Source organism: Apteryx rowi, unplaced genomic scaffold (assembly GCF_003343035.1).
Source record: "Apteryx rowi isolate R43461 unplaced genomic scaffold, aptRow1 scaffold_523, whole genome shotgun sequence".
Lineage (NCBI taxonomy): Eukaryota > Metazoa > Chordata > Aves > Apterygiformes > Apterygidae > Apteryx > Apteryx rowi.
In genome coordinates, this window is record NW_020450787.1 from 249,720 (window position 1) to 266,835 (window position 17,116).

The window sequence follows — 17,116 nt, forward strand, 5'->3', positions numbered from 1 at the left end:
CAGACAGTAGGTCATGTAATTTATTGTATTTTCTGCAATATATATCTTGTTAGCTAAGTGTGCACAGCTCCTGGCTATCAGTGTTTAGTTCTTTGTAATTATAACTTGATTCTGTGCAAATTCACAGGGTTGTTGATGAAAGCTGAAGAATTGCATATTACTGTACTGTATGCACAAATTCTGAATGTATTCTAAAAAATAGAAAGAACTTTGAAGGAACTGAAGAAAATTTGTGTGTAGCCAGGGAAGTGGGCATTTGGGGCATGACTACATGTATGGGAGAAGACAACTGAGAGTATGGTCTGCCTGTGCTCCCAGGTGACCAGACACAAGTTAGCTCCAGCTTTGTGCGGTGCCGCGCTTGAACTAATAAACATTGCTGAGAGACAACTTACTGAGGCTTGTGCAGACATTGGGATAATAAAGCTATTAGGATTTCAGATGAGCACTGGCTTATGTCCAACCCATTGAGAGCGCATGCAGAACTTATTCATGTCCATCTACACTTTCCCCTCCAGATCTGTCCTTAGTTTCCACACTGGATGACAACTGTTAACAGCTATTACAAAGTGTACCGTGTGTGTTCGTGTGTTTAGGTTAAAATGTACATTGGCAAAAGGACGGAAAATGAAGCCACAGAAGACGAAATAATGCCAAAGAATACAAGGTTTTAAAATCTCAAAATGAGCTTTATCCATTTCTAATTTGGCTCAGACAATGAACTGTAGAAAGAATTGATAGAATTAAATGTTGAATGGAAGGTTGCAGGTTTGTGCGGTAATAGCAGGCAGAAGGGGAAAAGGTTCTTCTGCGATTATTTGACCAGGGTCAGTACATGTCAAGAAAACACTGGCACAATCAGGTCATTAGATGCCTCAAGTTTATTTTACTCTGGACTCAAAGTTTTGGTCTGCTTTTGGAAATACAGCCCATTAGTTGATAGAAGTAACTTTGACAAGTGATGTGGCCATATAAAACAATCTCTAAGTAGCTCTGACTTTGACTACAGATGTTTATGTAGCAGCTAATCCAAGCTGTCAGTATCATAGGGGCTTGGTTTTGTCACAATTAATTGATTTTGAGCTATTTCTACAAGATGTTAGAATAGGCAAAAATATTCAGCGCTGGGAATGGAACACATCCTCCTCTTTTGTTATGCTTTCAATTTGTGTATGTCAAAGAACAGATCAGATACATGTTCTAAACATACGTTCAGGGAGGAGAGAGGGCTGTTTGGAATTCAGCTCCCAAGAGCAATTCCGTACACAACTGCAAAACATCTTTCACAGGTGCTAGCTAAAGTCAGCCGTGCTGCGATATTTATCCTAAAAACTGTTCTTATATTACAGACCAAAGTGAAGAGCCTGATATCAATAACAGCCCAGTTCAGTACAGTATAGTGCTCCTGTGTCACAGTAACTTAAATAGGACTGACATTTCATAGATTTTTTAGCTAGTTGAGAACTGCTACCTGATTTTTTTTTCTTGGGCCATGTCATGTAAGATGCTGACTATTTGAAAATACAGTTGCAGGTGATCAGTGTATTGCACAATTTCAAGTAATCATCCTCTGAAAGAATCCTAAGATCAATAACTGGCATTCTTAATTATTGTATTTATTTACCTAGTAGCTGGAATTTTCCTCACAGCATTTTACCCTAAAACTAGAGAATGTTCAAATGTATCTGTTCTCAAGACAGGATAGTCTGTTGCTTGTATGATACATGCAATTATTTGCAGATTTTTCTTTCCCTCTTGGTCCTTTATGTCTCTCCCCCTCTCATACTTTTGGATCTGCCTGTTAGTTTTAAACAAACTTATAAGAAAAAATAAGTTCTGACAAATTTGATGTAAAAAGGCTGCAGCATGAGTTCATACTGTATTAAATATAAGATATTCTACATGGAAGGCAGTCCCTGTTGTAGGAAAAGCTTTCACTGGCTCTTTTCATCCACAGGACATAAATCCATTTACAATGAGACTTTTCCTAGTTCCACTGTTCATAGAAATACTTCTACTTTCCCGTTGCATATTACCCAAGTATGAAATTTTATTGAAAATTAGGCCACACAATGATTTTCTGAAGGTGCATCAGCAAACGTTTTGTTTTGTTTAATATAACTTTATTTTTGCAAAGAACGGGGAGTGTTGACTTTGATCCTCTTAACGGATTGATAATAACTATGATGTAATGGTCTACGTGTTGGAAATGTAAACTGCCTATCTTCAGGGAAGTGTACTAACTTAAAACTGAGGCCCTTGAATTTTTGTGAAGTTTGATTCAGCTGGGATTTTCTGCTAGGCACCAGTAGTTAATCGGATAAGAATAGGTAAGCATTAGAACGGACTGCCTAGGAAAGTTGTGGAATCCGGTGTTGTGGGCATTAAAGAACAGGTTAGACAGGCATCTGTCAACATTGGTTTAGGTAGAGCTGAGGGGTGAGGAGATCTGAGAACTGGATCTGAGAACTGAGATCACTGAAGTATGGCTTCTGTACTCATTTCAGATCAAGTTTTGATCTAAAACTCCTAGCTAAATCCCTGAAACTCCATGCATGTTTTATGCCTGTGAGTAGTGTTATTATGGCCCTGTTTCTTTTTTTATTCATCTGGCCAAAAATAAAATAATAAATACAGAAGGTTACCAACAGCTGGGGGGAGATTTACCTAATGTATATGAAACTGCCAAACTGGTTGGCATTTTTAAAAAACTCAGCTAAATCAATGTTTATGTGGATAGCACCTATAGCATTGTATTAAGCAAAAGAAAACATCAGTCAGACTGGAAAGTGCCAGCTTCAAAACTTAGGACCAAATCCTACCAAAGCAAATATGTTAAGTTGTCCTGCCACTAACTAGTCTGCTTGTCTTACATTTTGGCAGACTGTGTTCTCATTACCCTACAGTTACGCTCGGTCACCTCACAGAATTGGGTAAAAAATAAGTCAAATCCTATAAAGGTCAAATAATGACAACAGAACCCTGAAGACAGGCACACAATAAAAGTGAAGTTTCAACATCAATTTGGCTAAGATTCAGAATTCAAAGAAAACCCTAGCTGAAGGGCAAGATCCTATCATTTATTTATGAGGATACAAGAGGAGGAGGACAATGGAAAGGGCACTTTTCTCTGCAAGCAGCAGACAAAGAAGAAACAAGGAGCGGTTAGCTCTGATTGCCTTCATCAAGATCAATGGGCATTTTATGATTATGACTGTGGGACTTAAAGGCTGATGAATGGTGAGAACTGTGGTAAATCTCACTATTCTTTTCTGTGCTCAAATCACGGGAAGAAAAAAGCACCATATGCTGGACATTGGAAAATGGCAGGGAAAGAATTCAATTAATTTCCTTCCTTTGCCTTTTCCATCTAGTTTTAGGACTGGTCAAGAATGACAATAAGATGAGGTTTTAATTAATATTCTAGTGGCTTTTTTCCCCTTTTTTTCAACAGATTTATGTAGAACGTAAAACGGATTAAGCTAGTTCTGAGAACCAGTGAGTAGTACTCTCCTATTGCTGCTAAGGGCTGCACTTAGTGTGATGAAGTGAAGTGTAACAAGTGTTCACTTCCCTATCTACATTTCCTCTGTAACACAACCCTGGCAAGATGTTCTTCATCTGGGCTCCTTCATGTTGTAACTTATGTAAATGACCATGGTCTCACCTAACAGCTTAATTGCTATTAAGAAGGTATATATCTATCCTCATCAAGGAAAAATACAAAGATGATCATAACAGGTCATGCTTTTGTCATTATTTCAGAAAATATATTTTGTTAATGTTTTTTTTTTCATGGTGGCAACTGATGTGGAAAATGCACCATGGATATTGTTTTCTGACTCTATAAATGGCAAATCAGAGATATAAAACATAATATGTAAGAAATATGAAAAAGAACAATATATTTCCTATATTTCTTCTARTCAATCATGTATAAAAAGGAGCTGATTTAGGGCTTCATAAAACTGTTACCTGAGTTCTGAGTTTAATCATATCAGCTTCCATCTGGGAGTTGGATTCATTTAGTTCCTTGATTTCTTCATCTAACTGTTTAATTTCTTCATCATTTTCTATACCTATGTGATATAAAAATAACAGACGTGTTAAAATAATTAAGCTTTAAATCAGAGTTCATCAAATGAATTATTTCCATATTGAAATTAAATTTAATTCAAGTAAAAGTACTAAAGTAAAAAATAAAACACTAAGTTTCATCAAACTTTTCTTTTGAAGTTAAAACAATGTCTTTCCCACCACTTTTCTTTTAAGAATTACAGTAATTTTCCCGTGAGAGTGATGGAAATGGCAGGAGGAGTGATAAGACACAGCTTTTTCTTTATATGTGCTGATTTTAACTTTGCATTATTAGAAATGCACCTGCAGCAGTGAATTCTGCTCCACTGTCATATGTAACTTATTGAAAGATTTTGTCCATACATAGACCTTCTGAAGGAAAAGAAAATATCGTAATGTGCTAATCTCTTCATATCACAGCGTTGTCAAAATCATTTTAACCTAATTTAGAAGAAATTTTTCCCAACACAGAGAAATTTCATTGATGCCCTGGGATCCACTGTGATTCTGCTGTTTCTTTTAGTAATTCTATGGTTCAGAAGGGTGTTATTATATAATGATATATGGGAAAATTTGCAAAATCAGAGTGATTTCTGAGTTTTTATAACAAGCATTTAGGGAACAAAATTTTAAAGGTATTTATCTCTCTAAGGATTCAGACAGGAATAAACTGCTGGTTTTATTTATTTGTTCATTTAATTACTATAAAAGAACATTAAATAGCCCTAGGATGAAATAGACCTGCTTTCCCTACAGTCGAGGTCTTAACTCCTACTGCTACAGGATGCATGCTCGCACTTGCTTATTCTGCTGTGAATCTTGCACGCCTTTTTGCACAGTGCATAACTGTAACATGAAGGATGCCATGTGTCCTCCTAACCACTGAGAATGTCTGTATGCTACTCCTTCAGGTATTCTTTTCAGGTATGGCAGACATAGACTTCAATACTTTCTGGTTACAGAGAAAATTAAACCCAGATCTCCACTCTCTGGATACCAGCTATTGAACAAAGCCAGCCCAAACTTATTTCTCCAGCTGTGCTCTCCATGTGGGTTACAACAGCTTCCACCCTAAGTGTTGAACAAAGCATTTTCTGTAAATGCTTTGGGGCTCTCAAATACAGTAAACTCCAACAGATACTGACTGGAGTTAAGAGGGCAGCATCTTTAGGCATTTAGGCAATATCTTTAGGCAAAGTTTTCCCAGAAAACTTAGGACTTAGGTACCTCCCGGACAAGACTTTTGTGGCACTTATTTGAACTGCAGCACCTACAATTTGCTTTAATTGCACTTCAGATACCAGGCTATGATTCTGAATTTCATCTAAATTACTTTCATCATCTCCCCTGCAACTGAAGGTTCCCAGGAAGGATTGCAGATTAAATGGCACAAGGCCATCTACATCTGCCAAAGGTTACAGAACTACAGCTCAAAATGAATTAAGGGAGCTCACGAGGACTCAGCACCTCTGCAAGCAAGTCTTTTCTCTTCTGAATCCTGCAGCAATATAAGACCAACTATCCACCTTGATGAATGAGATAAGAAGCATAAAATTATAGCAGTATATTCTATTTTGAAATATTTTAGAGGGTTTTAGATTTATGTAGGCATAACACAGACCAACCTGACCCACTCCACTGCTGGCTGATTTCCACAGCAAAAAAATCAGTTTCAACTCTACTGACAGTGAATTCATTGTTTATACAAAGAAGACTTACACATGTAGAAAAAAAATGTACAGCAAGGATAATTTTATCTTACAAAGAAGTAATATTTAGAAAGGTAATGATTAAAAATTTACCATTACTGGCCCGCTGCTTTATTGTTAGCATTTGTTCTCCAGACAGCTTTGCTTTCTTCATAGCTGAAGTGGCTCTGGGGCATCCTGATAAACTGTGAACAGTAAAGAGCCTGTTAATTATGATAGGTCATTGAAAATAAATCTGTAATCCAAAACTATTATAAAAACAGTATCAGAGATGAAGTTTATCCTCACTGCCTGGCACTGGAAGAGTGTGTTAGTTTGAGAAAGAAGGACTTACTTACCAGTAGTGATTACATTATTTTATTCTTCCATCTAAATTCTTTTCATATAGATGAGTAATATTAAAGTCAGACATATCTTGTAAAAGCATAAAGCAGGGAACAACAGCCAAACTTCATAAAGATGCGGTGCTCTTATTAAAAAGCTATCTCTTAAAAGCAGTAACTGTGTAAATATTCCCTTTTGAATTTACATGTCCCCACTTCGAATTCTCATTCTTTTGAATTCGTATGTCCAAACACAGAACTGAATGCTGAGAGAAGGAGGCATGAGGTAGCTCTCACATCCAAATTTCTAACCCTTATAAACTACGCTTCTCCTTGTGAATATCACTTACTAAGCTGGCTAAATTGCCCTTTTCTAAATTGTTTCTTAAATAGGCAATAACATTGTGTTGGTCTTTTGTTTAAGCCTAAGAAAAGTCATTCCCATAAAAATCTGACCTTGCCATGATGGGAGATATATCTCTCTTATAATGTATATTTGTTATCCCTATGGATGTAGACTCAGTTATCTCTCAGGTCTCTTACGTTGCCAAAATATTAGGCATTACATCATTTGAAACAGTTTGATAGTGAATGTAGTCTTAGCAGGCTTTACTGTAAAAATAAAGTTAATTATCAGACAGTGCTATTTTATAAGTAATTGTATACACCAAACTATCTCCTTTTTCAAAATCACATCTTTAATGCAGTTGCATTACCATAAGTAAGAGGAAAAATATATTCAATCTAATTTCCAGATGGAATACTATCTTCTTCTTCTGAGTAGGGAAGGAAATTTTGAAACCTGCTAAACAATTCCATATTACTTCAATGTTCAAGATTTCATAACCATTGAAACTGAACAGCATGTTATACTTATCTCATGGCATACTGTAACATTTGTATTTCCTTTTCAGATCCAAGGGAGCCCCTTTTTTTTTTTTTTTTTACTATTTTTAATTGTTTAAATCAAATTCAAAGCTAGTGCTCTTAAATAAATTCTCTGCAATGTAGAACGAGTTTTTGAGATATATTATTTCTTACCTTAAAAGCATTTCTTTAGGTAAAGACCTAACTGCCTGCTAAATAAAGTGTTCAAATTTAAGTATAATACATTTAGCAATCTTGACGGAATCATTGCCAACTGAAGTCCACAGCTTACGTTATGTAAATTAAACTAGATGATTGCAATGGTTTATACTGAACTTCAGATATTTGAATTTCTCACACTGATTGCTTTATTAAGTGCAGCAGTCCAAAAAAGGATATTTTTCCCAGCAAAATTTCCAAAAAATAAAATTATTTTCCCCAGCAATAAATTCAGTGTTCAAAATTTTATCCAGCTCTGTTATTGAGAAGATACATAATAAAACAACACTACTACTATGAAGAAATAGCATGACCTAGTAGCTTTTCACTTTAGCCTAGGCAGTAGAATGTCAGGGGATTGTTCCAAGCTCTGCTACAAACTCACTGTGCGACCTTAAACAAAAAACTTTATAATCTTCTTTATTCTCACTGTTTGTCCTCTGTATAAACTTTTCAACACAGGGTTTCTCTCACATTACATGTGTAGCACAATACAACTATCTTCTTGAAGTGTGAAAGAGTCTTGAGGAAGATTAAGCAGGATTAGGCATTTGGGGGGAAAAAAAACTGTGACACAGGGAAAAGAATGAAAGACATCAGGATATGCAAAGTTTCTGCATCATTTAATTGACTTCATTTTTGCATCATTTTAATTGATTTAATTAATTTCCTCTTATTTTGTCTTCACTCTTCTTTAGGAGTTAGCATCAGTGGACATTATAATAAGTTTGTTAGTGTACATGGTCCTCAGCCTTTTCCTCTCTGAAGGTCTTGACAGACAACAACCTAGGCCATCCTGCAAAATAAAATTATCCCTCAATATAGTCCATAAATATGGTATTCAAACCCTAAACAGACCAACATGAGATCAGGATGCTAGAACTGTGCACCTGAAAGTGCAAAAGAATAATGAAACAAAGAAAAACACAATCACAAGGATTATGATTTTACTGCAAGATTCAGTGTGCCTGCATTCCAACTTTGGTGCCTAAAAACCATCTCATTCCCAGGCTATGGCTATGCACACCTAGTTTTCAGGACTGCTTAACCCTGTAGATATCTTCCTAGCTTGTCTGGAAGGTTACCTCTGTACTAGTGTATTCAGTGCTTCCAATCATGCTCTGATCCTGAGGCCGCTGGCACACTACGGCCTGYATCCACACTATTAAGCTTTCTTACTCTTCAAAACTGTGTGGCCATATTCTAGCTGCCTGTTAGCAACAGTCTGTGGCCCGTGTTGTCTCCATTGGAAAGATATCTGTTGTAAGGATAGGCACTTACATAACAACTACAGCGCTGCTGCAGTTCGGGCTTACTGGCATCAGGTCTCCTGTTCCTAAACTGGAAATAGGAAGATCTGGGTCCTGGGTCCTTGCTGCAGCAATTGATGGAGAACTGATATGTGTGAAATTTCTACCCTTTTCTGGAACTGCTCACACCCTGATGAGTCATGGGGCATGTGGGAGAAGAGATGAAGGGCTGCCTACTTGCAGGCCTACTAGTGATGCAGAAGGTTTCTGTGGCCAGACTGGTTTTGCTTTTATTCACTGGTGATGTAATGCAATTTACAGATATTTGAGAGAGGAGGGATTCSACCAAAAGGGCTTTCCTTTCAACTGTACGCCCAAATCACTAGACTAGAGCCAAGTTTCCTCTTTTGTCCTTCCTGACCCTTACACTCTTGGCTTTACCATATGTGCCATGCACCACTATGACTACCACCAGCCCATTACATGACTGCCCCAAGAAGAGGGTCAGGCAGAGTTCTGACATGCATGAATAGAAGCTGCTAACTTTTCCTGTGGTTTTGCTCAAGGTAAGAGAGATTCTTAACTTCCAGATGTACCAAATTCAACATAGGGGAAGATATCTACACCAGACCACATCACTTTCCTCTGCAGATCTTTGCCAGCAAATCTATCTCTCCATTGGTCACATACTGTATTTAAAGTGGATTAGCTCACTTATAGCTAGCTAGGCACTTATAATTTCAGTGAAGCAGTGCCTAAGTTAGTAACCTAAATTAGAGGATTGAGTTCTAGTGAAGTTTATTTAAATGTGAGTGGCTAAATTCTTCAGAAACTGGTAAGACAGAAATATGCATCCTCTTTGTCCAGCTCTGATGTTAATTAAGCTACCTAAAAATATTTAAAATCATTTAAAAAGTAAATTAGGGCTTTCAGGATTAGCTCCTGCTCTGCTAGGAAATTCTACCTCTTCTCTGCTATCTTCTCCAGCATACTTACTTTTCCTAAAGGTAAATACTTGCTCTAAGCTGAGAACAGCCAAAAGAAGGCAGGTCATAAGGTAAGGGAAGATGAGGACTACAGCTAAGTCAACACTGTGCCAGAAGTGGGCTGTTGTACAGAGGCTGAACCTCAATGAGGTATAAAGCTTACCAAAAAGCTTGAACTTGATATCCCTCTGGAACTGGGAGGGGCTCTAGATTTCTAGAAGGCTGGGGATAGGAGACACAGGAGTAATGCTGGACAAAGAAGAGCAGGTATGAGTTTATTTTTCTCCAATTTATTAAGATTTTGTCTGAAATAAATACGGGGATTGAAATAAATATGAGTGAAATCCACTTCAGTGCTCTAAGAGTTAAGCAAAACATGCTTTGAGTATCGCAAAAATCAAAAAGAGCAAGAGAAACACGCTAGCAGACCATTTTGTAGTTTCAGTAAGGATAATACTTATCCTCACATCAAGTTTAAAGCCTTTACAATTGATGCCTATGTTATACATCTTCTATTACAAGTGGAATTAGCGTGTAATCCCACTTCTGCTTATTTTTTATTTTTTAATGTCTGATAAATCTTACACTGACTTTTACACAAACACAGAAATCTACCTCTTGTTCATTCTAGCAAAGAACTAGTAAAATTAATCACAGTTATCTCACTTGCTACTGCCATTATTCTTACACAGATGAGAAATCATGCAAAAGAAAACATAAACATAGTGTAGTATTCTTTTCATAATAAAAAATGAATAAGGTTTTCTAATAGCATTGCTGGGGGTACTGCTGCAATAAATACAGTATAAACATACTGAGGCATCATTTATCAATGTCAGACTGTGGATGCTACTGGGCTGGAAGCTACAGCATTTTAGGTGGGCTGCGAAAAGCACCAATACCCAGCTCCTAATTCCTTCTGAATTCCTGATTAAGCAGGAGCTGTGAACTGCTGCTGCCACAGAGACGAAGTATCAACCATTAGCTGCTCATCAGCACCGTGTCTCTTTGCAATGCATGTCTCTTGGGTCTTACTGGATTTCTACTGTCAGGCTTAATCTCTTCTTTGAGAAAGAAAAGTGCAATCTTGGCACATCATTCTTTAAAGCCTCCAACCTCTGTCAGAATTTACAAAATACTATGAAAAATGAATTAAACTGCTAGATTAAAGTAATCTAGGGTCAGTTCCTGCAAGCCTCCTGTGAAGCACGCATGTACTAAAATTTGAGGTTGCAGTTTTTGCTTGTTAGCTGGATACATCATAACACATCATTCATATTGTAAAACTGCTTTTGTTGGGCTTGGGTGCTAAATGGAGAGGTGCATGGCTGTGAGCTACTCATGCAGCTTTGCTTTGCAGGGAATGGCACTGTCAATGCAGAAGACATTTGTGAGTGTATGCCTGTAGGATTAAGAGGTAGAAAAGGTGACTATGACTGTAGGATTGACAGGTAGAAGAGGCGACCAGGTTTTAAACCACGAAAGTTCAACCTGCATTAATGAGACTTCTTTTTTCGGGAAAACTTTATAAATGGAGGCATGCAGAGAACAGATTAAAGAGGTAAAATACAAGTAGCCCTATAAACTCTACTTACAAATAAGCTCCACTCATATGTAAACCTACATCTTATCCTAAATTCCCTGAAGAGCACTGACTAACAGAAACCCAGTCATCTAAATGGTACACAGAAGACTGTATGCACAGATTAGGATAAAGTGTATATGGAGTTTGCATCTGTTAGAATTGAACATAATATGAATAATGAATTTTCTTTCTTCCTTGTTTAGGACTTTGGTTAGATTACTACAACCTATGTCTAGCCATATATTTAGTGGATTTAAGAAATAAGGTAAAATTGGTCCCTAAATAAAAGGAAAATTACTGTAAAAAAAGTTTGAAAGGAGCAGAGTAGGTTAGTGCACATTTACTATGAAATTGAGTTTATAGAAAAGAAAGTCTAAAAGCCTGAACCACTTCAAGAGTGTGACTGCACTATCTTCAGGGATGCAAAACAAGACAGGCCACCTGAATGGAGGATTGCTGATCAAGCGGAGTAATTGCTTGGGTGACTGATTTTGGTTATGCAGATTCCAGGTGTGTGCTATTTAACTTTTTTTTTTTTTCCTCAGCAGACAGATATAGTCTGATCCCTCTTGAAGCTGAAGGAACTGTACTAGGATTCTCAAGTGAAGAAAACATTTCCGAAAAAGGAAAGTAGAGATGTGGGAAAGGAGGGGAGAAATGTCAAATAAAATGCAACTTTTATATTTACAGTGGGAAGTACTGAAGTTTACAGAGAAAGAAAGAAAGAAAGAAGAGAAAGAAAACAAAGAAACAAAAGAAAAGAAAGAAAAGAAAGAAAAGAAAGAAAAGAAAGAAAAGAAACCAGTGCCTCAGTCTGGAGTACCAGAAAAGCGCTCCTGAGGGCTAACTTTATAAACATAGGCCAGATTCACTACCACAGTGATTTTTCAAAAACTTTAGAAAATGAAACACTTTTCCTGTTTATTAAAAATAGCATCTTCTGCAAACTAGAGTGATGAATTAGAGATGACTATATATTCAAGGGACCTCTATTTACTAGAGACAGACCCCCCAAAAAGCCCCAGATGTAAATCCTTTTGATATTCAGGGAAGTACAGATCAGAGTGAAAACTACTGTTTTATTTTGTTAATGGACAAACCTTACTCTTAAGTCTAAGCTTCTGTTAATGATACTGTTTGAAGTTCAAGTTAAGAGATCAGACTCAACGATCAAAGTGGCCCTTTCCTTGGTTTAATATTAAATCCATGAACCACTCCATAATCCACTCATTTTTCCATGTTGAAGAGTATCAGCTTTAGTGGTTTCCTTATTCCCATGAGTGAGTTCTGCTACATGCCTTAAAGGATGAATTGCTTTATGCACAGCTCCAGCAGAGATAAAAGGCACCCTCCCTGGCCCAGCACTCAGTTTTATTTATGTTCAAGGGTGACTGGCTTTTCCCCAGATTCTTGCTGGCACTGTGCAGCAAAGGGGAAGGCTACCTGGCCAGGAGTGTTAGCAGTGGAGGGGTTTGCAAGGAGACTGCTGCGACTCTCAGAATCTCTCCTTCTCCCCACCAGCCACACAACCCTGGTTGCCTTTGTGCTGTGTTGGAAGAAATCTCCAGTTCAGCTCCATTTCAGAATTCTTTGTTGAAAAATAATAATTTCTGATTAATGTAGCCCTTTTTAGATGTTTTTCCATGGCTAAATACCAATGTTCTTTATAAGCTTTGTGTAAGCTTCCCCCCCCCCCCTTTTTTGTGGTGCATTTGTAATTCACACCTGAATGTCTGTGTAGAAGAAAATTATATTTTACTTAAATTTTCAATCATGAGGAAAAAAAAAAGCTAAAAAATCTAAAAGCTTGATGTAACATGGAAACTGGCAGCTCCTAATCCAAGCTGCTTTCCAAAGTTGTTAAGAAAAGTAGCTGAGATTTGATTCTGTTTAAATAAATCTTTGTATTGGTTCCAGAATCAGTGCGAAACACTACCCAAGAGACCACAAAAGAAATACAGCCATTTTAATTAAAACAGAAGGTAAAGTCATACATTTTTCATGACCTTTTTAATGTCATATGATCATTGTTTTAGAGAGACTTTCAGTAATGAACCACATTTCTGATTTTGGAGGGGGATGGTTAAAGCAGCATTAAAATCTGGTCAGTCAAGCATCAAATGGACAGGTACCTATAGAGTGAAAGGTCATGATATCCACAAGCAGAGAGGGTACTCGGTTGTTTACTAAAGACTTAAAAGGTAAAATACTGTTATAACATAAGTATGTCTTATCCTCAAAACAAAATAATGAAGTAAACAGGTGAGGAAAACAAAAATAGAAATTATGCAGAACAGTAAACATTGCCAAGCTGAGACGAAAAAGCTCTGAGAGCAGACTCAATTTGAAAGGAAACCCCCTGAGGCATGAATATACAACAGAAAAAGGATTAATTAATTTTGAAACATAAGAATTTTAAGAACACTGCCAGGTTGCCCTTCAGTTGTGCACAGTAGTCCTGTGGCAAATTTACATCATATTTTGCTAATTAAAGTTGCTTAGTCAGCAAAAGGGCTCTGTGGGTGGACTCCTTAAGACACTGTTAAGGAGCTTTGACCTGTATCATCCATTAATAGGGAAAGGGCTTTTGTCTCTTGCCCAATGGTGCAATAACTGCTCAAAAATCCCTCATTTCTTCTCTGGCGAGTCAGAAGGCATTGCAGCACGTTATGTGCTACGCAGGTGGCCCTAGCACCACGGTGCAGGGAAGGAGGGTGTACTAGAGGGTGCCAGTGACCAGAGCCCCTGGCTGGGGGCACAGTGCTGCTCACTGCAATGGTTGCTGCCTCTCCCGCTCTGTGACCGCACMCAGCAGAACAGGTCCTTCAGGTCAGCAGAACACTGACCTGAAGACCAGTGGACTTACCAGTCAGGCGAACGAATAGCATTGTGAACTACAGAGAGGCTGAGACATCCTCATGTATACATATGTAAGGTGTATCTCTAGCTACATACCTCTGATTAGCGCTCTTTGGCAACTAAAAATTTCAAGTGACCTGTTCAGTCACTTGCCCAGTGCTCACCAGTGCTCAGCTAACTTCAGACGCTTAAAATGAAGCACAGGCACTCTAGGCATTTCTATTGACAGTGGAGAGAGGTACTTCTGGAGGACAATTCATCCTACCTGAAATCTAAAAAGCCATCCAGTGATCTCGGCTTTTTTTTTTTTATGGTTTACATCTGAAATGAGGATAACCAGGCTTATAACCAGAAAGCTTCTGCCAAGTGCCTAAAATCATGGGGATGTCACACTGCAAACGCACATACAAATTACTGTCTGCTGCTGTTTATCAGGTCTGCTCAGTAAAACTATTTTTCTTATTTATGTTGTGCAGTCTGCTTTTTCTAATGTGTATTTCACGTTATTTTCTCCTTGCTTTCCCCAAGGTAAGTAAACCTCTTAAATCCTTTTAGATTAGCTCTCCATCAGGAGTCTTTCCATTTAATAGACTGTACATTTGATTAAAATGTCATTTCATCCTACTTCAGATCATAATGAAAAGAGCTGGCAGAACTACCCACAGTTAAAGGGCCTAACTCTTTCAACGATCAGGCTCTGCATTTAGTTGCTTGTGACTTTTGCCAGATTTTAACTGATCTGGCTGGAATTTGTCATGCTAGGTGTCTGCCTCAGGCTCAGATTTTCTGAGCATTATGGAAACAAATCTCCATTTCTCAGAATATATTTGTATACTATACAGTGTTTTGACCATAGTGAGGGGACAAAAATAATCCTGTAAGTATCTCTAACTGTCCCTGATTTGGAGCAAAACTTGGTATTTCATGAGGTTTTGTTCTGGGTTTAGAGATACATCTTGCTGTCCTCATGAAAATGAATGTAGATTTGGCTGAGGTGTAAACCTTTGCCAGACTGTCATTTGAACATGCTCAGTTGACGTGTGTTAGTGTTTGGCTGCAAAATTCTCGGTGTAATTTGTGTGTACAGCAAACGGGTGCACTCCAGACCCTCCTCAGCCCTCAGTCCCTCTCATGAATGCAGGGCCCGGAGCAGATGGGTGCTAGCTAGAAGCAAGACTGGTGAGACTGTCTTGTTTGGCAGGGCTCAGGAGAAGCTACTTGACTCAAATGCTGAGGACTCGTAAGCACAGAAGGAAGAATGAGAGACTGAGCAGGAGACACCATGTAAGAGAAGCCAGCATAGGTGCAATAAGAGGGGAAGAGGACAAAAGGAGAGAGGTGTTGAAAAGGAATTTAGAAAGACACTTCTCCCTACAGCTTATATATGCACACTAAACTCTGTGTCTAAACTGATCATAGAGCAAAAAATCCATTGTACCAGAAGATCCACTTCATAGATCGTTGGTTATGACTCCAGAAACTATATCTACAAACTAAACAGGGCCTGGACACAGCCCCAAGCACTGGTGTGTTCAACTATTAGCACAGCTACAGTATGATTCTGGCTCAGGCCAACTATCATTCTGCCACACAACCTGTGGGCACTGTTTTGGAGGGTAGCATTATCCACTGTTCCCAAAGACAGTTTAGACATGTCTTTGTATGGACATGGATGTACAGACACAAGACACTGCGCCTCTGGGTCAGAGAATGTCCCTGGGCCCACTTTATTGCCCAGCTTAGCCTTAGAGTCTGCTTTAATAGCTAATGAATAGAAATCTGGATCAGACTGTCATGTTGTGCAGTTTAATAGCTCTTTTCTTTATATCTGTAAATATTTAATTGTCATATTTCTCAACTTTCCTTCTTGGAAATCTGTCAGTATATTTGCATTTCTCTTATCTTTCAATAATGTCACCGTGACACTTATCAGTAGTCCGTTGTAATTATTGTCAAACGCAGTGAGTTTTGTTAGTTCTTCTATACTCTTAATACTGCATGACTTTCTCCTGATGAGTTGCAACCTAGAACTTCTAGGAGAAAATAAAAGGCAGAAAGCAGCAAAATAAATCAGTGGCAGCCAAAGTGGTCAGGCAGATTAAAAAACAGCTTTAAGAAACCTACAAGGGGAAAAATTGAAACAATGAGAGTTAAGAGTGAATTAATGTTGACTTAAATGTGGCACTCTCTTTCACAAACTACAGTAGCAAATAAATAAAACAAAGGAAAGTATTTGACTTGACAAGAGGCTTGGCTAGAAGTAGATGCAATCAAATAATTTAATGAAGTTGCATTTTAAAATCTTCTTATACATACGGAGCTTAATTGTACTTAAGTTTCATAAATATATGAATGGAAGGAAAGATGCAAGAACATGAAAAAAGTCTTTTCTGGAAAGTTTTTACCATTTTCAGTGTTATCTTCAACATTGCATAGGAACACCATACTTAAGCATTTTTTAAACTTTAGTTCCCTTCAGATATTATTGTTGGACATTTATATTCCTCATAAGCATGATGTTTTGCCACTTTAGAATATCCTGAGAATTCATCCAGGAATTTGGATTAGTTGTGTTTTAAAGGATGCTCACAATTCTTTTTCTTTTTTTTTTTTTTTTTTTTTTTTTTTACACAAGGTTTTTTTTTTTTTTTTTTTTTTTTTTTTTTTTTTTGGATTTTTTTTTTTTTTTTTTTTTTTTTTTTTTTTTTTTTTTTTTGCTTTTACACAAGGTCTTTTATTATGACATTTCTTATTTTTTGCATTGTGGATACATTAGTATGCATCTTCTGATGTCCTTATGTTGCATTAGTCCATAGTGAAACGTGTGTTAGATCTGATATATCTGCAGATTATATTTTCAGTTGTTTAAAAAAGTTTCTAATTTTTCTTCTCTGTATTTATTAGCAAATATCAGAAAACATTTTTTAACATTTCAGCTTTTGTTTCAAATAAGCTTCTTATCCTGCCAAAGAGCCAACTCCTGCTAGGAACTAATTACCCCCACCTAAATTCCGGGCACTTTCATTTCTCCAGGAACTGAAAGGAGTAGCTGACATTTAGTATCTCAGGCAATTTAAGGTAACTTAAGTCCTGCTCTCTTATCTAGAGGTGTCATACAATATTGCAGCAAGACAAAGGCCAGGTCCAAGACTCTGCAGGACTGATTTTGTTCAAATAACAGAGGTTGCAAGTCTAAGTACAAAGCTTAAAAATAAGAATCATCTGAGTGCTTCTCAGTTTC

At 37.5% G+C, this 17,116-nt stretch overlaps 1 protein-coding gene across 4 annotated transcripts in view; it reads right to left on the bottom strand.

Annotated features, from left to right (window-relative positions):
• MYT1L (myelin transcription factor 1 like) overlaps positions 1-17,116 on the bottom strand; it is a 131,341-nt gene that overhangs the window by 1,595 nt on the left and 112,630 nt on the right. For 3 of the 4 annotated variants that reach the window (XM_026080499.1, XM_026080497.1, XM_026080496.1), the window contains exons 17-18: positions 5,880-5,971; positions 3,976-4,079 (exon numbers count right to left, since the gene is read on the bottom strand). In XM_026080499.1, the coding sequence (XP_025936284.1) occupies positions 3,976-4,079; positions 5,880-5,971 (196 nt within the window). Of the gene's footprint in view, positions 1-3,969; positions 4,080-5,879; positions 5,972-17,116 lie in introns of all 4 variants that reach the window. The other variant, XM_026080498.1, reaches the window with a different exon arrangement.